Below are 26,251 nucleotides of genomic sequence, written 5' to 3' on the forward strand. Positions count from 1 at the left end.
CCCAGTTCTACCAAGGAGAAAGGTGTGGCTGGATGCTCCTAACTGCACCAAGAAAACTAGATGTTAGGAAGAAGCATTCTAGACTTCTCCCGGACATGCTATTTTCCTCTGTATTTGAACCTCCCCCCCCCCCCCAGTTAAGGATTGGTGGGTAAATTTATTCAGTTCTTGGAAGAAGGTTATGAACCTGCACCCATGACATGTTATAAGTGGAATAGGGAGGTAAGCCACATGGGACGTTAGTTTTACATTTCTGTATTTCTATTGGGAAGGGCTATATATTAATAAAAGCTATTTTTTTAACAAAAAGTATTCACTACTCATTTTAACACACTCTTACTAAATTTGCATTTTTCTGAACCTATATGCAAACAGAAACACAGATCTCCTTTGAAATTGGCACTTATCTTAATCTTGCCCATCGCTAAGCAAAAACGTCGCCTTTATTACAAAATGCTGCTATGCAGTTGTTTCATTTTTACATATTTCGTTCATTTGTCGTATGCTGCATCCCTTTTGCAATGGTCACTGTGTTGTATGAAAATGCATGAGCAAATCTTTTCTTCCTTTCATCCTCTCTCCAGCTGGCTGAATCATCCATCGCTGGCTCCTTCTTTAAAGCACAGCCACTTCCGCTAAGAGGAGACTGATTAATGTTCTTCCTCTCCTCACCTTTGCCCCTGTTTCTCCCCTAGAAGTTTGATGAAATCAGTCTGTCGGAAGGAAGCACAGTGGACCTGGCAATCCCGCCAGAGCTTCTGGAGCAGATGCCTGAGCTGGCAGAAGAGATGATGGAACCAGAAGACTGTTTCCCAGAACGTAAGGATGGGCTGCTTTCATTTCTTTTTCTGAATTTAAGCTAGAAACGCATTATCAGAACTGCCACAGCTTTCCTGGGCTATTCCACTTCAGGTTGAAGCTGGAGAATCACAGAAAAGAGGGCAGGAACTTGCTATCTGCTGCTGCCCCAGAGGGCAGATCTAAACTTGCAGGAAGCAGATCTAAACTTCCAGATCTAAATTGGTTGGTTGAACATTACATGAAAACTAATGATGGAGAGAGTAGTTTAATTATGGAACTAGTTACCTGGAAGAAGGAACCTGGGAGAAATTTGATTCCATTCACACTGAAAGATGAACTTACCTAATTTGTGCTTTCCCAAACAATATGTGAAACAAAAATCTCACATTAATGAAACCACCGTCAAAGCACAGATCACACCTGTCTCCATTGACTAATCCACAGAAATCAAGGGTCCTGCAATCTCCAGCACCGCCATGGTGCAAAAAACATGCATCCAAGGCACAGATCTTTTAGGGGTCCCAGAGGCCCTTGGGATCCAGGAGGGTTGATGGCCCCAAAACAAGGCATCACAGAGGGGAAGGGAGAAGCTGTTGTGAGGCTGTCTCCTCCACCCACTGGCCCCGTAGCAGTTTTGTGTGTATATATATATATATATATATATATATATATATATATATATATTTGTAGCTGCCCCAGTTCCACCCTTGCGTCTCACCACTGGATTGCACCAAGCCGACTCACGGGTGTTTCCTGTAACCTTGAGCTGATTGCATCAGTCAAGATGCCTTTTTCACTCTTAAGATGAAAACATGCCTGTGTTTGGTAAACACTCAACTCCACCTGCCACTGAAAAGACAGGCATGCAATGTAGATTTTTGCTGTCTAATTCTCCAGTTAACAAATGCAATCACTTGACAGCCTTGAGTCTCTGTTGCAGCTGATTGTTCCATGAGGTTCTTCCTGATGTGTTGGAAGGTGGGGAGGGATGGAGGAGTAGGAGAATAAGGTGAGCTAAACTGTCATATATCCACGAGCGTGCATATCCCAGAGGATTATTTAATTCAGAAACAAGCCTGCTTAGTGGGGATCAGATGGGGATAACTTGCAAGAAATGCAAGAGCCCCTACAGTCAGCAGAACGGCATTTTGGCATGTGAAGGATGATCAAATGAGGTAGCAGAAGCCCTGCAAGGGAAGGGGATGTCTGTAGTTCCCAGGCATTTTCTTGGCAGCTCTTCTTAGATATAACAGCTTAACATGAATTCACTTGTCAGAAAAGGGTGTGGTATGACGATGCAGGCATTCCAGTGTACGCAATTCTTCAGTTGTTTGTTTCTAGATGTCTCCTGTTTTCAGTACAGTCATACCTCGGGATGAATACGCTTTGGGTTAGGCAAATTCAGGTTGTGCTCCGCAGCGACCCAGAAGTAACAGAGCGCATTACTTCCGGGTTTCGACACACGCACATGCGCAGACCGTCAAAATGACGTCATACGCATGTGCAGACGCACCGTCACGTCTTGCGTTCCATTTGGGATGTGAACAGGGCTCCGGAACAGATCCTGTTCGCATCCCGAGGTACCACTGTACTTTTTTTTTAGTATAGCGTAATGCACAAAATAAATAGTTCAGTAAGACAATGACTCAAGCATCTCACCCTCTTCTCGGCTCCAGATCCATTTCAATCCAGCTTTGGCCTCTGTAGATGACCTGTGCCAGAAACTGTACAGGGAGAATACTTTTCTGTTGGTTGTGCTGGACCTCTCAACACCATGCCACTGAACAAGGCCAGTTTCCAGACCAGTTTCGTTCTAGACCTTTCTGGATGGCTTGTTCCAGATGGTGGTGCTCAGGGCTCCAGCCCCTCTCTGGCGGGCGCCATTGCCATTATAAAAGAACAAGGGAGACATTCATGGTGAGCTCCAGCATGTGGATTCCTATTCCATACCTTAACAGGTGGCCTTTGCGGTCCTACATGCCCCTACCTTGTTCCCCGTGCTTAATATTTAGATGTAACCACTAGTGGAGGTGATTTGGGGTTTGGCACCACCAGTTTGCAGATGACACCCAACTCTATCCCAGCTGTCCATCTCATTCAAGTGAGACTGTGGAAATCCAGAACCATTGGACTGGATGTGGTAAAACAAACAGCCCCTTAATCCAGACCAGACAGAGGTACTCTTGGTCAGCGGCGTAGCGTGAGTTGTCAGCACCCGGGGCAACGCAAGTAATTTGCGCCCCCTAACCCCTAACCTGCGAGTTGCCGCGCAAACAACGCTGCTTGCCCGGAGGAGGATGGAGGCAGAAGCAGCCGCCGCCTGTGGCTGGGCCGAGGGGATGGCGGCGGCGGCAGGGTGCAGAGGCTGCCCGTGCCCGGCCAGGCGTCGGTGGCGGTGTCGGCGCTGCTGCAGCGGCTGCTCCTCCTGCGAGCAGTGAGCGGAGCGCAGCCACAGCGACGGCGGGGGTGCGTGCGCTAGGGCGCAAGGCTGGCGGTGGCGGCGGGGAGCCCGGCGGAGGAAGGAACTTGTCCCTTCCCTCTGGACTCGCGCTCCCCCCCAGATGTTGCGCCCGGTGCGGTCGGCACCCCTGGCACCCCCCACGCTACGCCACTGCTCTTGGTCAGTACATCAGAAGAGGGGTAGGTCTTCCCTTGAAAATGCAGGCACATGGCTTGGAGGGGAGGGGTTCATTTGGACCTGGCTTTGAATTTTGGTGCTTTGCCCAGCTGAGGCTGGTGTGCAAAACACACCCATTTCTGGAGACTGCAGTTCTGGCCTCAGTGAAACATCTTTAGTTACATCACATCTGGATTAATGTCGTGCGCTCTGGATTTTGTAGCTGACTTTAAAGAGTACTCAGAAGCTGCAATTGGTCCAAAGTGCTCTGGCCAGGGTGTTAACTGGGGCCGCATATAGGGAGGACACAACACACCGACCCCTTGAAGCAGCTGTATTTCAACTTGTTTCTGTGGGTAATTGTGATGAGTCTTAAAGCCAGGCCATCTCTGCCAGCTCTGGCCACAGTTAGCAAATGGATAATCAACTCCTTACACATAATTCCTAATCATTCTCTTCCTAGATGTTTAGAAGAGCCAGTTGTGGGGTGGGTATTATGCTACAACTTGTGTTAATCTCCTTAAATGGAGATCCAGAACTTGTATTCTTTTCCACAATCCCACCAGAGATGTCTATAAGTTCCTACCAGCTGGTATCCCCTCCAACGGTATGGTGATAGTGTAGAATTTATACAGGATAACCTCTGTGGTGTTAAGCACTACCTATGGACCATTTTAAATTCCATTTCTTAGTCTCTAACTGAGATATACCTAAATGGGGATTTGTTCCATCCTGCCTGCCATTTCTGTCCCTTCAGTTTCAAACTCAAACCTTGCCTTCTGTACCATTCGCTTCTAATAGCAATAAGCAATGGTATAGTCTTGAAATTAAACCCATAGCATTACTATTACAGCCTTTCACCAACCCTTCAAACTCTGAAAGTTTATGTGTTGCCTCTTCTCTGTCCACCTTTGGTGGATCTGCCTCCACAGAAGCCGTGGTACTTGTGTTTCTTCCAGTTTATCCCTCCATGTTAAAAGTCATGCAAATAATAGATTCCCTGAGCCCACCACCCTCTTAGTGTGGTTTATGTGACAAAAGAGTGGATGGAAAGGCAATGGAATTAAAGGGGTTGGGACTAGAGCAAGTACAGCCACCTTCTAAGTCAACAGCGAAACACCGTCTGGAGAAAAGAGTGTGATATATGTGGGCTATTTTGGAATTATTGCTATTTTAAAAAAATCGGCTACATATGGGCAGACTACGTGATAAGCATCACATCTCCTTTGGCCCTCTGCTCAAGGCTTAGAATATTTCTATTAAATGTACAATAAGTTGGCCATTTCTAGCCTTTAATTCATTTGCAGATGTTTTTCTCTGATTGAGCTTTCCTGAGCTGTGACAACCTGGAATTATCTTCCACTTGTAGCAGCAGTAAAAGCCTGCTGTTCTAGTATACACTACGCTCAGCTTGCATGCATGTACACAGGCGGAGAGAGATTTTATTGTGATTTAAGTTAGGATTTTTGAATGAAAGCCTAGAGCTGGGTGGGGTGGGGCAGGGGACCTGTCCACTATGAAAAGAAAATGACTGCATTCAACGGAAAGGACTTTAAATGTTCCCTATTGTGGGGGGAGGTGACAGTGTCTGTGTGAATGAGAAGGATCGTTTAAATGGCGTCAAAAGTATTGCCATCAATGGAACACATTGCCCAACAGAGCTACAGGGATGCTGGCAACGCTGTACCTGTTGTCAATGAGTCACATCGAACATTGTAAGTTAGATGTTATTCACCATTGACAATACGTATAGGAAGGAGACAAAACTGCTGCTTTAGCTCAGGGATTGGGGACCTATGGCCCTTCAGATGCCATTGGACTACAACTCCCATCATCCTTGACCGTTGGCCAAGCTGGCTGAGGCTGATTGGAGTTGGAGTCTAATAACATCTGAAGGGCCACAGGTTCCCCATCCCTGACTTAGCCAGTTAAGGCCTTTTCCCACAATGCCTTTCAATTCTTCATTTTCATCATAGTAGAACTATTCTTTTCTGTATCTGTTTTTTTTGCAGAACCAAAGGTTATAAATTGGGTCATAGGAACCATGTATTTCAGTAAAAACCATAAAGACTAAAATAAATAGTGTACATAATTCATTTTACCAAGACTATGGATAAGCATAGATTGTTGTTGTTTAGTCATTTAGTCGTGTCCGACTCTTCGTGACCCCATGGACCAGAGCACGCCAGGCACTCCTGTCTTCCACTGCCTCCCGCAGTTTGGTCAAACTCATGCTGGTAGCTTCGAGAACACTGTCCAACCATCTCGTCCTCTGTCGTTCCCTTCTCCCTGTGCCCTCCATCTTTCCCAACATCCGGGTCTTTTCCAGGGAGTCTTCTCTTCTCATGAGGTGGCCAAAGTATTGGAGCCTCAGCTTCAGGATCTGTCCTTCCAGTGCTCACTCAGGGCTGATTTCCTTCAGAATGGATACGTTTGATCTTCTTGCAGTCCATGGGACTCTCAAGAGTCTCAGTTATTTGTAAACTAGCCATGAGCCCGTTTCCTCCAGGTTGCATCCCACTAATGGGCTTAATGTTACTAGGGGGTAGATTTTTGTTCAACACCAAGAGATAGACAGCAAGAGTGGTTTTATAATGGAAACGCTTGCCTCAAGAAGTAGAAACCCATCTACTGGGGTTGCTCTAGCTCTGGGTTTCTTTCATTGAGTAGGGGGTTGGACCAGATGGCCTACAAGACCCCTTCCATCTGTGTGAGTCTATGAAAGTCTGTAACGAAGTGGAAGATGAACAGAAAGACAGAAATGAACTTCAGTAAACTGAAGGGACTGAAGACTGCATTCATGCACAGTAGCACTCTGTACAAGATTAAGATGTTTAATAATGTTGAGGCGAGTAAGGGGTGACATGGTAGAAGTGCCTAAAATTATGCATGGCATGGAGATAGTGGATAGAGAAAAGTTTTTATCCCTCTTTTGTTGCCCTAGAACTTTGGCACATCCAGTGATGCTGAATGTTGTCAGATTCAGGACAGTTAAAAGTGGCCACATTGGGAACAGAACTAGGTGGGCTATTGCACTAGGTGAACCATAGACCTGATCCAGGAGGCCTTTCTTTTGTTTTTAAATTGGGACAAGGGAGAGCCCTCCTAGTAGCTCCTAGCATTAAACAACTCTTTCTGGTCTTCCTTTATCATTTCAGCTTGTGTCCGATTCTTCCCGTGCTGTTCAGTAGACACCACAAAATTTCCTGGCAAGATTTGGTGGAGACTGAGGAAAACGTGCTACCAAATAGTTGAACACAGCTGGTTTGAAACTTTCATCATATTTATGATTCTCCTGAGCAGTGGAGCTCTGGTAAGCTTAAAACCTGTTGTTTTCCCTTACTGCGTTAGACTTTTAAATATGTGTGGTTGTGTGTTGAGAGAAGACATGCCAGCGAAGCTTGCTTTACTTTAAGATTGGATATAAATTTCAGGCATTTATAATCCCCATCTCTAATAAGAAACGAGCATTAATTAGACCCCTGAGTTCTTCTCTGGCTTGGGTTAAATCCAAGCCAGGGAAGAATTCCTGACATCTCTTGTTTAAAGGATCAGTTGGCAGGTGATGGGAAGCATCTCTGCCCAAGATCCTAGTGCAACACTGCATATACCCCTCCTCACACACCAGGGTTGCAAATTATCATATTTCTTGCAGAACAAACAGTAGATTCATGAATTCATTGTTTGCCACCATATGGCTTCATTGGTCAATTCTGACAGGGTAATAATCAGTATAAATATTCAGTGGCATGTAGTCATTTATTCACAGAGCCTTTTATTAAAGAAAAAGAATTCCCCCCAAAGACAACATCTGGAGAATGTAGCACTCTAATTCACCACTTTTTACTTCCAGGCATTTGAAGACATCTACCTCGACAAGAAAAAGAACATTAAAACCATGTTGGAATATGCTGACAAGATCTTCACTTACATCTTTGTTCTAGAGATGCTTCTGAAATGGGTAGCTTATGGCTTTAAGAAGTACTTCACCAATGCCTGGTGTTGGCTTGATTTCCTCATTGTAGATGTAAGTATTGTGTTTTCCTTCTGGGTCGGTTCATACAGCAATGTGGAATGAGTTCAGTTTTGAACTATGTGAACACAGTTCACAGTCTGAATGTGGATTGAGTTACATTTGGGTCCTATGAAGGACAGCTTAAAATGCACTTGTGGCATTAGGCTTTTTAAAAAAGTATAAAGTGAAATGATAGAATTTGCCATTATTTTCACTGTAAAATGAAATCTATAGATGCGAGAGGTAAAGGGGTCATTCAGTGGTGACATCTGAGCTGAGAGCCCTTAGCAAAACTCCCATAGAATACCAGACTGTGGGGCAGTGATGATTTGTGAAAGCAGTCCCCCTTCACCGCATTCACAAGAAACCATTCAACGTTGATATTTCTGCCAAACTCAAAGTACAGGATTTTTAAATGTATATGGCCACCTCATGCTTTAAGGATTCTCAGCAAGGTAAAAGAAAGGGACACTGTTGTACCAGAACTTCTGAAGAGGGCATATGGAGCAGTGGTTTCAAATTTGAGGGAGCTTATTTGGGCTGGTTCTTAGGAAATGCTTCCATCCTAACCATAAAGCTGTTGGGGTGATGAAACTCACCAGGGCATCTCTGTGGCAGGGAAGGTTGGGGTCAAAATAAACATCTTACACAATACCATACATACAGTGACTTCGCCTTCCGTGATCCATTTAATTTATCCACCATTCCTGCATATTTTACTATAGCCATTTTATTCAGTTCTCCTGTCTTATATCACTCAAGTGTTTATTATACTGTTGAATTTACCTTAATGCTGCCTGTGTTTTCACAATTATTTTCCATATATTCAGCAAAGATTTTCCACTCCTCTTTAAATACATCTTCTTCTTGCTCTCTTATTCTTTACATTAGACCATCTAGTTCCACATATTCTATCATCTTAAATTGCTAATCCTCCTTAGTTGGGACCTCCCACACTTTCTACTTTGGGGCTATCAAAACTCGGGCCGCCATTGTTGCATACATAAATAAGTTTTTCTGACACCTAGGAACCTCTGTCTGAATGATTCCTAGCAAAAATGCCTCCGGTCTTTTGGGGAAGGTTGTTTTAAGCATTTTTTTCATCTCATTATAAATCATTTCCCAATATTCTTTAACCTTTTTACGTGCCCACCACATATGAAAAAAGTTCCCTCCATTTCTTTACACTTCCAACACAAATCTGATTCTACTTTATACATCTTAGCCAGTCTTCTCAGGCAGAGATTTCTGCCTCAAAAGGCCTTTAATCACTCTGGGGGTTTTAAACCAAGGTTCTCCCATTGTCTTTTGTGGTACAAATGTTGCCTTTGTAACTCTATTTCACGTGCCCTCCCCAGAATCCCTGACCAGATTTTGACTTCAGAGCCTGGAGATTCTATGGACTCTGGGCACATTTAGAGATTCCATGGCAGGTTATGGGCCCAAGAGAATGGTATTGGGGGAAGAGCCGGCATCCCTTAAAAGATCTCAAGGCGCAGGTGGGTCCCCTCCCCCAAGCAAGGGCTCCTCGTTTTCACTCTTGGTTTGGTTCTTCTCTTTCCCAGCTTCTCTCCTCACTGTGTTCCCAACAGTTGCGGCTCCCAGTGCTGTGGCTGTGACAAGGATGCTGAAGGAATCAGGGCACAAACGTTCCTTCCTCCCAACTGCCTGCCACTCATGCAGTTCACACACTGCTTGGATATGTAGCCCTGGTAGCAGTGTGGCATTCCTTTTTCATGTCCCTTGCAAGTTCTTAGCTATCCAATCAGTCCTGCTGTCAGCACGTGGCATTCTCCTTTCAGCTGCCCGAGTCCCCTACATCTCATCAGGGCCCACTGCTGATGTTTGCCTGGGACCCCTTTTAAAATCAAACCCAGAAGATAAGGGCCAAGGACGAAACAGGATGATGCAGCAGTCGCCTATTACAAGGCATGACATTCTGCAGAAAACAGAACAGTGGAAACATTTGAGGCTGGCAGCCACTTCTTCCTGCAGCTGCAAGCATACCCCAGGACTGCCTTGGGGGGCACTTAGCTTACTCTTTGCTGCAATCAATGCTCACAAAGTGTTAGACATTGCTCCTGTTATTAGGTAGAGGGTTGTTGAGCTATCAAGAAGAATGGTGCCTTGCATACTACACAGCTTTGCAATAGTGTGTGGGCCATTGGGGCTGCTGAGTTGTAAACTGTTTCTGCAGCCATCACATTACTAAGTTGGGTTTCATTGGTTTTATGCCGTTGCATAATAATTACCCATTTGTCACTAACCATGAAAAGCCCGGATTTTCTACATCTCTCTTAATTCTAGAACCAGGGGCTGACCATCCAATGAAGGTGAAATGTGGGAGGTTTCAGATAGACACAGGGAAGGACTTCTTTGCACAATGCGTTTAGTACTATGGGGTTTGCCAGCACAAGCTGTGGTGATGGCCACAAACTTCAATGGTTTTAAAAAGGGACTAGACAGATTCCTGAAGGAATACTAGTTATGATAGTTGCATATAATCTTGCATGTCAGTGGTCTAAACCACTGAGCCTCTTGGGCTTGCTGATGAGGTCAGCGGTTTGAAACCCTGCAACAGAGTGAGCTCCCATTGCTCTGTCCCAGCTTCTGCCAACATAGCAGTTTGAAAGCACACCAGTGCAAGTAGATAAGTAGGTACCACTGTGGCGGGAAGGTAAACGGCGTTTTCGTGCAATCTGGTTTCCATCACGGTGTTCCATTGTGTCAGAAGTGGTTTAGTCATACTGGCCACATGACTCGGAAAGCTGTCTGTGGACAAACGCCGGCTCTCTCGGCTTGAAGTAAGATGAGCGCTGCACCCCACAGTCACCTTTGACTAGACTTAACTGTCCAGGGGTCCTTTACCTTTTCACCTTTGCCTCTGGACACCAGTTGCTGAGGAGCACTAGGGTGGACGGCGGTGGCACTCCTGTCTTACTAGGGGGCTGCTTCCCACAGCAGTCTGCTTGACCATTGTGGGAACAGGATTCTGGACTAGATAGGCCTTTGGTCTGATCCAGCAGGGCTTTTCTTGTGTTCTTAGGTAGGTTTGCTTAGCAAATATTGGACAAGCCCCTTCTGTAGGTCACACATCTCTCATTTCAGTAGGAAGAGGCTTATTTACACAATCCATGGCATTTGTAGATGCTGCAGACTAATTATGATGTCATTGTTACCTATACACACCCTTTACAGACCAGGTATTCTCCAGACTCAACTGGTCAAGGTCCACCTCCTGTGCAAATGTCTTCCATTGGGTGCTGCCCATCTATTTCCTGCTCATTTATATTCTGCTTTGTCCTTAATATCTTATGTGGTACAGGTAATATTGTTCTCCTCCTTCCAGTCTCCCTATTAATATTTTAATTTACCTAAATTTGGAAACATGGGCACTCTTCCCTCTCACCTTTTGATACCGAGAACCACTTTATTTTGGACAGAGTTCCTATTTTTAAAAAAAGAAAAAAGAAATTCTGAGCAACATACAACGTCACACTTAGCACTTGTGGCTTTTCAAGTGTTGAGAGTAGTGCTTAGATGAAATATGAACCATAACGCATGAGGAGACGTTTCAGTGATTTGAGTAGAATGGAGGAAAAATTTCAGTGAGGTGGACCTACCTTCTGGCTCGAACAGAGTCCCCTTTTAGTGGTTGTTGCCTGCGGCTGAGAATTTTTTTTACTTAAAAGTCAAACTAAACACAAGGTGGGCATTCTGTCCCCTACTATGGAGAGGGGCCAATTTGCATTGCAGTGCAGAGGGAAGATCTAACACATTGCTTGCACCAATTCCCTGATTTCAATAGCTTCCCCTCCCCAAACCTGCAAACAGTGGTGGATGAAGCACGAAGGCTTAAATGTCTATGACCATTAAATGTTCCCCTCTGCAGCTTTTTGCCTCTCTCTTTTTTTGAAAGCTGGCGATTTGATTTGGGGCTATTGCATAGTGGCAAATAGATAGATTCCCTTTTCCACAGGCCCAGTTAAAATTGTGGGGGGCCATGTGGCTGCTTTTTGTAAAAGCAAAAAGAGAGAGAGAGTTCAAATGAAGGAACTTTTCCATCATGTGTGGTTTTACCCTGAAATCTAAAAACAAGATCAGCAACTTAAAAGGGCAGGAAATCCAATTCGTTTTTAAAGCCAGTGCTTGGGGGCATTCCTCCCCCTACTCCCTCACCCACTACTTACCCAGCTCTGTGGCAAGTCTTTGACACTGATTTCTACATGTGGCGCAGTAAAAACCATTTCATCATTGTGGATTATTGAAGCAGATTCTCGCTTGCTCCCATAATCCATCAACTAAAGACTATTTTTGTCCAGTAGAGAATCCCTGAAGGATGATCTCTGATAATGGGCTCCAATGTATCTCAAAGCAATGTGCCTTTTTCGCAAAAAGCAAAAGAACCAAAACTTGAAAAAGCTGTGTAAAAAAATGCATATTATCTGTGCAGCCCATGCACCATAACCAGCAAAACCATGAGTGAGATAAAACAAAGCAATTTCTGACAACAGGCGTTCCATCACTTTCTTCTGACCACCTTGCCCAAAGTCAGCTCTCTTGCCGAGTGCCTTTATTTCATATTCCTGGAATTGAGCTTGTAAATAGGTTGCTGAGCAAGAATATGTCATGTCACCGCATCTTTTCAAAAGGCGACTTCAAACATTAGCTCCATTATCATAATAGTCCATTGCACTTTAGAAAGTTTTGCCTAGTAACTTGGGCTCTGGATTTTCATGGTCTCATTTCCTTCTTCTCTCATCTCTCTCTCTGTACGTTCCACCCTTAATCTTTCCATGCTAGCTGCCAAACTTCAGGTGCACTTCCCAATTTTCTTTCAAACATGCCAGTTCTCCCTCAGTCGAAAATCACAGTGGAGGCCTGCAAACTTGAAACATTTGCTCCCAGGCATGGATTTGCTTCCGTTCCCACACTCTACTCAGACATCTCATGTGATTTATACTAATCACACCAGCAGCATCGGCTGCATAAAAATCCTAACATCGTGCATTGTGTTGCACTGTATGATACTAAAGTTACCATAGCCAATACTGTTGTTACTTCCACTTACTCAAATTTAACTTTCCTCTGTCCTCCCTGCAGCCTCCCCCACCTCTAAATCTGATCCAGAGGGTTGGAGGATTCTGCAGAACAAAATTTAAGTTTGCACAGGGAGAGGAAGGGAAAGTCTCATTGTGCTAACTAAAGTTTGCACGCACAGCGTGCACGCCTTGTAGCTGTAAGCCGTGATCACCTGCCACCTTTTTTTAAAGGTGTGCATCAAAAGTTTTTCACATGTGCACCTGTGGATGTGATAAACAGGGTGCTTCAAAAACACATGTATCATACAAGTCCATTATTAGGAAAGCCATGGTCAGCTTTGATCCCCTGTTGAAGGCACAGAGAGCTACCATTGCTGCTTTGTAACTGTGCCAACTATACTGATTCTGCTCTTCCATGTGGACTGGTGTCAATCAGCATGGTGTGCAGTGGCGTAGCGTGGGTTGTCAGCACCCGGGGCAAGGCAAGTAATTTGACCCCCTAACCCGTGGATTTGCGCCCCCTAACCCTAACCCCCAGATGTTGCGCCCGGTGCGGCCGGCCCCCCCTGCACCCCCCACGCTACGCCACTGATGGTGTGGCCACCCAGGTTGTGTATTTACTGCAAGCGCTTGGTGAAACCCAGTCAACAATCTTCCACTTCATCTGTAATCAGCCCTAGGCAGAGGAAACCCTCAGTGGTCCCATGAATTTGGGGCAGTGGTTCTGGGTCATGAATGGTTCTAGAACAACAATGTGGCTCTAGAGGAGAAGTGGGGAACTAGATCTCGCCAGATCACTCTAATAGTTGGATGGGCCTGTCCACCTGTCAGTCACCTGACATTCTTTGACACCAGGAGAGTCAAAGGTCAAGGTGTGGCTGCAAAGGAGGGTTCTTCTTTCACAGCCCCATCTCTTCCTTCGCATCCCTGGCTTGCCTATGGATTATTCCTTTGTAGCCAAAAGTCACCACTTTCCACAGGATGACAGGAAGAGGTACCAAATCCAAAAAGTGCAGACTTTCGGCTGCAGAGTAAGGCTCGAGAGCGGACCTTGTGTGCTCATGCTTTGCAGCTGCAGCTAGAATTCAAGCCAGGGAGGCAAATAAAGATTCTTCCTTGAACTTTCCCTTGCCCTACAAAATACGAAGTCCGCCCCAGGAAAGGTGGCCGTGGTTTGCTCAAAATGAAATTTCTGAGGCCTGGAGGGCCTAGCTAGTTTCCTCATAGCTGTTCTAGAGCAATAGTGTTTCTAGGGCACAACTCTGCATGCACATCATTTGTCACAGGCAGCAAAGCTCTTCCCTCTCTTCGTGTTTGTGGAGGGTGTGTGTGTGTGTGTGTGTGTGTGTGTGTGTGTGTGTGTGAATGCTCTGCCGCTTTCTCAAATGGTTTCCTGGAAAGCTACACCTCTTCCAGGATTTCCCCATTAAGTGTAGAATGTCTGGCAGCAATACAGGTTTAACAAAATGCACACACGTCTGGGCCAAAAGAGAGAGAGAAAGAGAGAGTCTTCTATACAACGCTTGAGTGGCTAGCAGGTTAACAACATCTCATTCAAGAATTAGACTGAGTGCCAGCCTTCTGCCAAATCGGCTTGAAAAAGAAGTTGCCGTATGGAGTAGATGCATTGATGTCTCCTAATGACTTTTAATTGTTTTCTGGATTTCTTTCCCCTGTTGATTAGCAAGATGGAGGTTTGTGTTGCCTTGGCAGTAATTGCGCAATCTGCTGTAATCAGTTGTTCCTAAACAGCCACCACCAGACTCAAATCGTATGTTGTTGTTTCTAAAAGTCTTTTATGCGAAGGTAGTGGATTTCCAATGCATTTTTCATTATAAGAGAAACAGCAGATTGCTTCAAGAACAATGTGGCACTGGATCTAGCAATAGCAATGGTGCCAGCTCCAGTGGAGAAGCCTTCAGCAAGTTAAGGAAGCCCACAGAGTTTGTCTAAACGTCTAGCCTTTTTTTGCCTTCCTTCTCAGTTGATGTTAGGGCTGATGTGTGGCCACCACAAAAAAACCTCAGCAATCAGACATGTCCTCGCTAATGTTTAACAATTCAAAATGTGTGATGATGTGACACGGTAAAAAAACCAGTGTATTGATTTGGTCCCCAGTGAACTTTATTGGCTGCTACTTGGGGGGATGGGGAAATGTATCATTCAACAATGCCAAAAAAAAATCATTGGCTTATAGTGAGTGAGTGAGTGAGTGAGTGTGTAGCTTGGAATTGGAAGATAACCCACCACCCACCATCTCTTTAATTAACACATAACTAGCATTGCTAAAAGAGGAGAAATAAAATGTGCAGGATTCCTACTGGTAAATAAAACCTGCTGTTTATTTATAGTTGCTTCATATGGACAAGGATGGCTTTGGAGTCTGAGCCTAAATCATGTGAGCTACTTTTATGGCTGCCTTGTGCAGGATGAGAGAGTGAGAGCGTGCAGGAGGAAGGGGCAGAGCTTGGGTGTTAGTGGGAAACCACAAAGTGTGTTTCCCCTGACTATCTCTTCGTCTCAACCCCGCCCTCTACTGACTGGAGGAATGCAAGCAGCCATGTCACATGTTTTAACATCTATCATCCGCCTATCTGTTTATTAAGTTAAACACATTTATAAGCCATTTATTGTTTTAAAAATCTCTTAAGCACTTCATAACATAAAAATAGGCAACTTAATTAAAACAAAAATACAGCATAGAATGGTAATATGAAAACCGATAAAACAGGAATTCAAGCACACAAAACAGACTCAGGGAACACCTGGGGCAAAGGAAGACTTTGGTAATATGGTGCCCTGAGCGAAGACAAAATTTGGTGCCCCACTAACTTTGGGTGGGTACCTGTAAAAATATAGGTTTATTAATATTATTACTTTGTGCCTCCTCGGCTCAGCGCCCTGTGCAGAAGAACTACCTGCTCTGCCCTAAATCCAGCACTGCCTGGGCAAAAGGGTCAGGTATACTGCTTTACAAGATACCTGAAACAACTGATAGCAGAGGGACCAGCACTCCACAGTACATGGGGAGTAGCAGGAAATGCCCATTTCCACATCATTGCCTTATGACGGGGGTCTGCAACCCGCGGCTCCGGAGCCGCATGCGGCTCTTTTACACCTTTGCTGCGGCTCCGGGGCGGATACTAGCGAGGGGAGGAGGCGCATTGTGTGCCCCGACACTCCCCACTGTGGCGGGCGCTGTACTGGCTGTGACGTTGCATGGGGGCGGTGCGTGCGTTAGTCACGCACCGTCCCAACGTCACCTTCCCGCCCGCTGTCAGATCGGAGGGCAGCGGCGCGCATGCTTTAAATGTCGCAATGGTTTGCGGCTCCCAGTTGTTGTTTTTCTTCGGAAATGGGTCCAAGTGGCTCTTTTTGTCTTAAAGGTTGCAGACCCCTGCCTTATGATATTCTTTAGGGCAGTGACACAAGCAGAATTTCCCCAGGTGATCCCATTTATCTTTCAGGTCTTTACAGGGGCAAGTGGTCTTTCTGACATTTACTTGAAAGCATTATGAGTCAAGTTTTCTACAGTCATACCCAAAGTGAACTGTGAGCAAAAAAAAACCCCACAACTGAACAATTAAAATAAATAAACAAAACAGCAACCAGTTACATATGCAAGCATCAATAAAAGCAAGCAAGTGAGAACAACAGCAACTACAAAAGCATAAAATGGTAAAAACAGGGAAATAAGTCTCATTGAATGAAAAGAAGTTTTAATTTGGTTCCTTGGTATCTTATTTATTTATTTATTTATTTAATCTATGAGACACTTCATGAAATAAATTCGCTATGCATTGTTGATGTAAAAACGTAATAACATAATTGTACTGTGGTACGGAAGTAAACATAAGAGATTCCCAGCATAAAAGCCCAAATACCTGTACAATAAAGCAGTATACATCACATTAATGAAGGCTTCTCCTGAATCTATTTATGAGAGGGTATTCTAAGAATGAGGCCCTACCAATATAAGCATCCCCTCCCCAAGAGCTGCCTCGTGGGACATCTTTGAAAGAAAAGGCTCAGGAGTAAAACCTTGTCAAATCCAGCATGGAGTCCCTAAGGCAGTTGGATGGAGCCTTGCATGCCTCCTTCTGGCAACTTCTGCAGCCAAGCTGGTGCCAAACGTCTTGCTCTGCTTTCCTTTGGACCACATCAGTGAGGCCAAGAGGAAGGTCTTGTTAGATAGATAGATAATTTATTACGGTCGGAGCCCAGCTTATAAAACACACATTAAAACAATGTACAACAATAAATTTAAAATTTATAAATGTGATAAGCGTATTGACACTTAAAACTTTAAGATAAGCTACCACAGAGAGATGACCCAGAGTCACCCAAGGAACCGAGTTTGGGGATTTTCTTAACGAACTAGTTTGGGTTGGGGGGTGGTCTGCGCCTACAGATCTGTACACAGAATCTGGCGATCATCCGGGTCATCTTATGATCTTTGTCTAACAGGAAAAGGTCAAATTTTTGCTTTTCCGGGAGGTCAGCGAGCCCCACCAGCAGGGGATCAATGGTCTCACTACGTGCCTCTTCATAAAAGGAACATCTAAAGAACAAGTGCTCTGGGCTTCCTATATCCCCCAATGAACAGGCACAAAGTCTCTGAGCATATGGAACTTTTTAAAGGGATCCTTCCAGGATCGGCGAGGGCAGAGCCAAGCTTCTGGCGAGTGTAAAAGCCCTTCTTGTATTTTTGGATATGAGAAAGAAGAGATATGCCGCCGGTGCAGCTCTATATCTCTCGATTTCTCCATTTTTATAGTTGGGGCACCTTGAGCAGTCCTGTTGTCTCTCGGTGAGGGTCTTGTTGTCTGGGCAGCTTTCATAAACACTGCCCAGGCTTGTGCCCCAAGGAGGTCCCTTTGGTGCTGCTGATGCAGTGGTTTGACTTCACCCCCAAAGGCACACTCCATTGTCATAGAATCATAGAGTTGGAAGAGACCACAAGGGCCATCGAGTCCAACCCCCTGCCAAGCAGGAAACACCATCAGAGCACTCCTGACATATGGTTGTCAAGCCTCTGCTTAAAGACCTCCAAAGTAGGAGACTCCACCACACTCCTTGGCAGCAAATTCCACTGTCGAACAGCTCTTACTGTCAGGAAGTTCTTCCTAATGTTTAGGTGGAATCTTCTTTCTTGTAGTTTGGATCCATTGCTCCGTGTCCGCTTCTCTGGAGCAGCAGAAAACAACCTTTCTCCCTCCTCTATGTGACATCCTTTTATATATTTGAACATGGCTATCATATCACCCCTTAACCTCCTCTTCTCCAGGCTAAACATGCCCAGCTCCCTTAGCCGTTCCTCATAAGGCATCGTTTCCAGGCCTTTGACCATTTTTCCAGGCCTTTGACCATTGTCGCTCAAGAGAGATGAATGCCAACCACAACAATACGCAAATAATAGGGGAAAGTTCACACATGCCTACAGTTTGTCATAGGTGGAGGAATAGGGTGAGAGAGAGAGAGAGAGAGAGAGAGAGAGAGAAGAGAAGGCCCACTAAACGTTCAGAAACATCCCACACCATTTGGTGGGTCACAAACAATATATGTATGATATAACCTGGAAGCAGGAAGAATACAGCGAATAATGTTGCGTCTCTCAGTCAGACAATGCAGCTTTGCTAGCAAAAGAGCAAATTCACAGTCAGTGACACAAAAAGAAGCATTTTACTAATTAGCCTCCAGGCAGTACATGTTTCCTGCCAAGAAGTTGTTAACACCAGGTGATTCAACGGAATCTGAAACTACTCTAGAAAGTGCTTAGTTTCAACATTTACATACTTAGCTCGTTCCCTGTCACAGCTGATTAGTAATAGTATTGTTTGGTCTACTTTGCTAATGATTCTTGATCTGCATATTTTCAGTCGATTCAGAGAGATTTTGGTAAGCGTTAGAATCAGCGCTTTCAGCGCTTCCGCAGGATTTAATTGCCTGGGGCTCACTTCGTGTCTGTATTGAAGTCCCATCACCGCCTCCATCCTCAACACCAAATAGGGGGAAGGCGAATGGCTATTATTTCTTTATTATTACTACTATTAAATTTATTACACACCCTTCATTAGCAGTTCCCAGGGCGGGTTACAACAATGAAACATTAAAAACAGTCAAAACAAATTACAGTCACAGGAATAGGGTGGGCCCTTCAGGTGTCAAAGGGCGGGTGAAGAGGTATGCTTTAAGCATTCGCTAAAAGTTAGATATACCTCTGTGAGGAGGGAATTTCACAGCTGAGGGCCTGCCACGGAGAAGGCCACCACCCCTGTGAACTTCTGAGGGAGGTGGAGCTACCAAGAGGGCGTCCTCAGCTGATCTTGACACCCAGGAGGGTCTGTAAGGAAGGAAGCGATATCTCAGGTTTGTAGTACAGTCAGTGTGTTTTTTCTGAGGGGACGCAGAGGTACGCATCCCCTAAACATTTTGTGAATCTTAAGTTTGGCCTCATTGAGGGGCAGTATTTCAATATGACTAGGAAAATGAGAGTACCCCTAAACATTTTTTTAGGAAAAAAGCACTGAGTACAGTCGTACCTTGGAAGTCAAATGGAATCCATTCTGGAAGTCCATTCAACTTCCAAAACGTTCAGAAACCTAAGCACGGCTTCTGATTGGCTGCAGGAAGCTCCTGCAGCCAATCAGAAGCTGCAGGAGCCCCGTCAGACGTTCGGCTTCCAAAAATAGTTCGCAGACCAGAACAGTCACTTCAGGGTTTGCGGCATTCAGGAGCCAAAACGTTCAAGAAATAACCTGTTCAAAAACCAAGGTACGACTGCACATATTTGTAGTACAAAATGCTATAGAAAACCGATTCCAACAGAAGGCCTCATGACGGAGGAGATACATTGGCAAAAGATGGATGTGGAGGGAAAGTTGAAGGAGGGAAATGCTCAGCTCCTGAGGTTTCACAGACTGTGCTTCCATGGCTCTTTAGGGCCACATCCACACCTTCCATTGAAATCACATGGCTTCCCCCAAAGAATCCTGTGTATGTTAGTGTGTTAAGGGTGCTGGAAATCATAGCTCTGAAAGGGGGTAAACTAGAGTCCCCTTGATTCGGGGGGGGGGCATCTGCTTTAAATGCGGTTTAAAAGTACAGGGGTGGACATGATCTAGCTCTGTGACCTGAGCTGTCGCTTCCGATGGCTCTCCCAGGCACAATGTTCCAATTGCTGCATCTTCCCTTGGACGCAGATCTGAACGAACAGGGGACGGTCAGTAATTGCCGACAAACAGAGCCCTGATGGAAATGCTCTGGCTTGTCCGGATGCCAAAAGGTATTGAGTTTTTGCTTGAGTGGATACCCAGCAACCGGTTTCCCCCAAAGCTTAACATTAAGTCACCAGCCGTGATGAGCTAAAAATGTCCATAGCCAATGAGAGTATGAAACAGGTGTGGCCAGGATATCTATAAACGCTGAGGATTACGGGAGGGCTCAGTGCGGAGGAAGCGAGGGTAAGGGGGGCTGAGGACAGCCTGCATATTTTTGGCCTGAATTCGCCTTGCGTGCCCTCTTCTCCGAGGCTGGGTGTCACATAATGCCACATATCTGCAGCCATACCCCTGGGACAAATGCTAGGAAGTCTTTAATGATGTTTGAGCTTATCTTTCACTTGCCTCCGAACTGAGATGAACGAGGGGGGAGGGAACAACAACAACATGGCCTGCTCGTTATTTATGTTCTACGCCACTGTTCACCATCCAGTTATTGCCGCCTTTCATTATCCTCACAACCAGTCCTGGGAGGTCAGTGAAGATGAGAGAGAGAAATGGCTGCCCCATTAGCTTAGCAACTGAAATTGAGCATGTGACGTTAATGTAACTTCTAAACCAGGTTTTCTCTGCCGCTGGCTAGGTCAGTGGGTAAGTGCTGGTGGTTCCTCGCCTTTGCATTCTTGTCCCTTTATTTCCAGGACTCTTAAGCATGGCGGCCTCTTCCCATTGGGAGCTAGGCATGCAAATTGTTCTCGGTGGAAGATGGTTATTTGCCTAATGGCTGCTGCTGTTGCAGGGACATTGCTGGCTACCTGAATGGTAGGGTTGTAGCTCAATGGAAGAGCAATTGCTTCTCATGCAGTAAGTCTCAACCAATCTGCATCATCTCCAGGTCTGGCTGGGAGAGACCCCATGCTTGAAGCCCTGCAGCGCCAGTCAGTGTGAACAATGCTGAGCTAGATGGAGTAATAGTTGGACTTAGTGTATGCCAGCTTCCTGTGTTCCTAGAATGATCAACCCCAGTGCAGTTCATAGGATCAAGGGTCCTCTCTGAGGATTCTGCCCCCTTCATCTGGAAAAGAGGCATCCAAGTGACCCTTCCCATTGGGGAACTGCATAGGTGTCATGGACTGGTTTGACACAGAGGAATGGTGGGAGGAACCAGCTGGGGAACCACCAAGGAAAGCAGGATCAGAACCTGGGGTCAGAGGGAGAAGGCTGGGAAGAGGTGTTGGGAGCTGGGGAGGTAACAGGGCTTAGTGAGCAGGGAGAGCCTGTGGCAGAGAGAAGCCCAGAATCGGAGGCAGAAGCTGAAACAGGTGAAGCCAAGAGGAAGAGATGAGTCAGGCTGGCGAAGAGTCATGGGTGCCTCTCGCTCCTGCTGCAACAAGCTCACCTCCTCCATTGTCTTACAGAACCAGAAGAGGGCTGAAACGGGTGGAACAGTGCCAGGCCACATGCAGGAAAGATTTGGGGAAAGCCCTGGAGATGAGGGAACTCAGATGGCTGTGGAGAGGCAGGGACTTTGAGTCTTGGCAACTGAATCACGGGGTACGACCTACCGAGGAATAGCTGCTCATTAGGCCTGACACTCAGCCAAGTCTGTAAAGTTTTTGCTAATAAAGAGTTAAGGTGTGATTTACTGTCGGCTCGCTCTTTGACAATAGTTTTATGTATCCCCCGGTGCCGATGTGACAGCAGCCGCCATTTCACTAATCCCCATCCTCCTCTCAGATCTAGTTCCATGCCTAGCAACCAATGCTGGGTTTTGCTAGCAGAATTGACCACCTTCCCCTCCACCCCAGCTTTCTAACAGTACTTCTTCCAGCTGCATTGGCAAGTAAGTTCAGGTCAGGACGAAAAAGTGGTCAGCCTTGCAGCCTCACAGGGCTCTGGGGTGTTATCCTGTGCAAAAACGGATGCTTTACTCATCCAAGAGATTATGGCCACCCAAGCTGACGTAACATTTAGAATCTTGCCTTTACTTTTCTCTCAGAGAACTTTTGTTATTGGGCATCATACAAATGTTGTAAATGGGAATTGTGATTAATAGGAACAATGTGTGAAGTGAGACCGCAAGCATTTCCAGAGGCATAAAACCAATTCCATACAAATTACTAGAAGGTGCATGGAAGCACTGCTGTGTGGCATTCTAGCAGGACAGGATTATGGATGCAACATTCATCGGGAGAGAGAGGCTCAAGCAGATGTGTTGGAAAGAATCAGGTCTTGCTTAACAAGCTTGCATTGGGGGGGAGCGGTGGGGGGGGCAGGGAAGCTCTCTTTGAAAAGTGCTGACTTCCGTGTTTGCCTGGGCTATGTGGGGCAGTCAGCACAGATTTTGAAAGCTGTTTGATTATTTTAAAAATATCTTCCGAGGTCACATTTAATCAAGTCCAAAGCGCCAAGCCTATACGGTTGAGGTTTCTCCTATGAATAAAATTTGACAGGGAGAAATGAAATACCTCCAAAATCAACAGCGGAGTATTTAGTCAACTCACCTCAACCTATGGACTGTGTCCAACGCTGCAAAGAGTTGCCAGCTATTGCAGCCTTTCCCTGCCTAATCCACAGAACAGACACCTGATAAATCTATGTCAGGTCTGGTCCAACCCCCTGCAATGCAAGAACTGTGGGCATTCTGCATGCAAAGCAGGCGTTCTCCCCCCCATCTGTGCCTCCTTCCCAAGGTTTTGCCTTACTCATGAATGAATTAGGTGCACAAGTCAATGAAATGAGGGTGCCCCTGTTGCATCTAGTTACTTTAATCAATTCAGCTGTTGGTTTTGTGAATCGCCCTTCCTCCCAAGGGAGCCCAGGACAAGGTACGTTAAAGATTGAATCAGCAGAGTTCATCAATTAAAGATAAGCATAACAAATCACCACATAAAACGATAAAATAGCCATAAAATCAGAACGATAAACACAAACATAAACCAACCAGCAGCTGGGTACTAAAACAACCTAATTTGATTTGTAAAAACCTTGTGATGGTGAGGAGGAAGACTGGGGAGTACTTGGGGCAGAAAACTGGGGAGGGGGGGCAGAGAAAATTGAAAAATTGGAGTGGAGGCTTCTTGGGACAAGCCACAGTGGCAGCACCTCCCCCCTTTTAAAATTACCATTTGGCCACTGTCCCAAGAGGTGGTGATGGGACTCTACTGGTGGCCCAACAGGTGGCTATGTTTTGTCTGATTGTCTCTTTGGAATGACACTATCAAGTAGATCCACTAGCTAGCACAATGATTTCCACCTGTGCAGCAGAACTCCCCTCCCATCTCCTGTACTCTCCCCAAATCTGCTCTGGAGGATTGGAAGAAAACCTAGAACAAATTTGGGGGAATGCAAGGGGAGGAGAAGGAGGGGAAGTTCTGCTGCCCACTCAAAAGTCCTTGACCCAGCACATCTGCTTCTTTGGATACTGCCCTGTATTGTGTTGTACCTGAGGCATTGTTGGGAGCAAGGAAGATGGCAGCCACACTGCCGCTTACCCTGGTAGGTCCCCTGTCCCAACCCCAATGTCTCCATTTTATTCCCACCCTCCAATTTATTCCCACCCAGATTTTGACCTTCCACCACTCTTTCATCCCAATGACCCCAGAGCTGAATGTTTAGTTGGACATTCGTTCCACTACACAGCCCACTTTAAGCACTTTCGTGAGCTACGTGGCAGCAATGGAGCAGACGCTTCCTTAGAAACGTAGCCCCTGTTCGCTCACATCCTACACTTGCACTTGTTTCAAAACGGCCAAGTGACTTTACCTGGGTTCTCAGAATCTCCCCCTGATTGTGCTGTTCCTATTTTCTCTCTGTGTCTCTTCCTTTCTCTCTTTGCTCGCCTTGACCAATAATTTCAAATTCCATTCGATCTGCACAGATTTCAGTTATTTGCCAGATAGGATCAATTCTCGGCTATGACCACCTGGCCGCTATGAAATCCCTCAGGACGCTGAGGGCCTTGAGGCCCCTCCGAGCCCTGTCCCGATTTGAGAGCATAAGGGTAAGGGTTGTCGTCTTTCAGTGTCTATGAAGTGTGTTCACCTCCAGTAATCAGCACCTTCTCTCTCTTTCCCACAGGTTAACGGGCCATCCAGTCTTTCCTTAAGGTGGCCCATGGCGGCTTCATTTTGCTAATCCAAAGCAAGGCAATGGGTACAGTTCTTTATAGAGAAGGGTGTAACATAGTGACACAGGTCCAACACCATTTAAAACACACACACACACACAACGAAATTGGGTATTACAGAGATACATCACAGGCTATGGCATTCTTTTTCAAAGGATCGTAATAAATGGCTGGGTCTTGCAAAGTGATTCATCTTGAGGGCACAAAATTACAGTGTTTGCATAATTTAATAATGGGAGCTGTGCCCACATCTCTGCTGTTTCCATTCAATTATATATTAAAAAATCAAATCAACTGCACACACAAAAAGTTTGTGTTTCAGGAAAACACGCCAGAATTAGGCTTTGCTGGTCCTTCTTTCTTCCTTTTTCTGACCAACTTTTGACATCAGTTGGAGCTCCATGTGGTCACCTTGAGGAAAGTAAGACAACATTTAAGACGGAGGTTCCCTCTGGTTTTGAAGTCTTGTGGTTTCATTTTGCACTGGAAATCAGTGAATGGGTCTATATCCTGAAGGTCTCCTGGAAATGATTTTTATACATGAGAATGCTGATGGGGTTGTTTTGCCCCTGCCTTTGTGCTGGGTTAATGCTATATATATTTTTCCTCCTTTTAGGCTCTTTCTTCATCAGTTGATTAACCAGGCTTATCTTTACAGGTGAAAATCCAGAGAAGAGAAGCTGAATGGTAGGATTTGTGCTAATGGTTTGGACTTTTCCATTTTGTGTCTCCATTCAGGTCTCATTAGTAAGCCTCATAGCTAGTACACTTGGATACTCCGAAATGGGTCCCATTAAATCCCTTAGGACCCTCAGAGCTCTGAGACCCTTAAGAGCACTATCACGATTTGAAGGGATGAGGGTAAGATTCAGTTAAAACAACAACCCACATGACCCATCATTGAAGCCCATCTGTCCACGGACATCCACAGCATGTTGTGAGGGCCATCATTCCTTCCTTCCTTCCTTCCATCATTTGTTCATTCCTTAGTTGTGTTTTTGTTTTCGTTTTTCATCCTAAGCTGTAAATGAAACAATTGATAAATGCCATATGTTGCTATATACCCCCTTTTTCGCCTCCCTCCTCCTCTGACAAATTCACCCAGCTTGCTTGTAGGAGTAGCTTCAGCTTTGACTGATGCCCACCCTGGTGGATTCCCTTACGAGCTAATCCTGCCGCATTCCTTGTCCTACAGCACTTTAAAAACACATTTCAGGCTGGGCGCACACCTGGCTGACAAACCTGCCTCAGTAATGAGGTGCTCCAAAGAAAACAATTTGGCTTCTCCAGCTTTAAGGTGGCCTTTTGTGCACCCACAAAAGCTGCCAGAAGGTGAGGCAAGTGTTGCCGTCAACCAGACCCCTCACAGAAAGGCTGCCTTTGGGTGTTACAGCAAACCATGGTTCATAGTGATGCGAAGGAGCCTATCCATGCATTTCCCCCTTTTCTTCTCCAGCACAGCTACAAAGTGGAGTCCAGAAACTTTTGCTTCCACTTTTGATTAACCACTGATATCAGAACCCTAAACGATAGTATTAACTGTGATTTGTTTGAACAAGTCAGCTTCATAAACCATGGTTTGAAGTTCACATTTCAAACCAGCCATGGTTAAAAATAAACCACTGGTTAAGCAAAAACCAGAGCTGCTCTCCTCCAGAGCTGCCATAAGAAGGAAGAAGGCTTTGCTTCTGGGAGGGGAGGAAGAGTATATAAGCCTGCATCTCATTCCTGTCTTGCTAAACTATGGTTTGGCATGATGTCCAAATTGGTACACTATATGGTTCTACGGTTCCTCATTCCTACTATATCCTGCATTAAGAGTTAACATAGACAGATAAGATTTCTCTTCTGCCTGAAGCTATTTATTTAAACAAGGCTCTAAATGCAGAGAGCCATCCCCACGTTAGGAAAAGATCTCACCTATCTAGCATGTGTGCCCCTCCTGCTTCTGTGACTATCAAATAGCCACACATTGGAAGTAATATTTGCAAAGGGCTGGGAAATTGGACAGTTTAAATCCAGCTGTTCTGGGCTTTGTGGATGTAGGTGTTAGGCAAATGTTATGTCTCAAGTGTGCCCAAGGAGAGGGCATGGCATGAGGGCACCACCCAATTTCCAGGGCACCTACACTTATAGACTCATCTAAACCAAGATATTTTACTCCTTCAGTCTGTATCTAGACTAGCGCATGAGCTGATTAACATTTTGCTGCTTGAACTCAGCTACCGAAAACCCCCCACATTTAAATGGCGTAATAAAACCATAGGACACCCGCTGCAAATGGTGCACGTGGGTTGAAATAGGCTAGCTGCCCAATAAACCAACGCCAAGGCAGTGTTAAGAGAAAGATTAGGCTCCCAGTGCCATGTTTGTTCAGAAGAACCCAGCCACTGAAAGTACATACATGTGACGTCCCTAACCCACAAG

At 45.4% G+C, this 26,251-nt stretch overlaps 1 protein-coding gene across 8 annotated transcripts in view; it reads left to right on the forward strand.

Annotated features, from left to right (window-relative positions):
* LOC310689209 (sodium channel protein type 5 subunit alpha-like) overlaps nt 1-26,251 on the forward strand; it is a 308,343-nt gene that overhangs the window by 247,150 nt on the left and 34,942 nt on the right. For 3 of the 8 annotated variants that reach the window (XM_083466571.1, XM_083466570.1, XM_083466574.1), the window contains 5 exons: nt 696-819; nt 6,577-6,731; nt 7,272-7,445; nt 23,576-23,698; nt 24,563-24,685. In XM_083466571.1, the coding sequence (XP_083322697.1) occupies nt 696-819; nt 6,577-6,731; nt 7,272-7,445; nt 23,576-23,698; nt 24,563-24,685 (699 nt within the window). The remainder of the gene's footprint in view (nt 1-695; nt 820-6,576; nt 6,732-7,271; nt 7,446-23,575; nt 23,699-24,562; nt 24,686-26,251) is intronic. The other 5 variants (XM_083466572.1, XM_083466576.1, XM_083466573.1 and 2 more) reach the window with 3 other exon arrangements.

This window comes from Podarcis liolepis, assembly GCF_965112155.1.
Source record: "Podarcis liolepis genome assembly, chromosome: 12".
NCBI classification, from domain to species: Eukaryota; Metazoa; Chordata; class Lepidosauria; order Squamata; family Lacertidae; genus Podarcis; species Podarcis liolepis.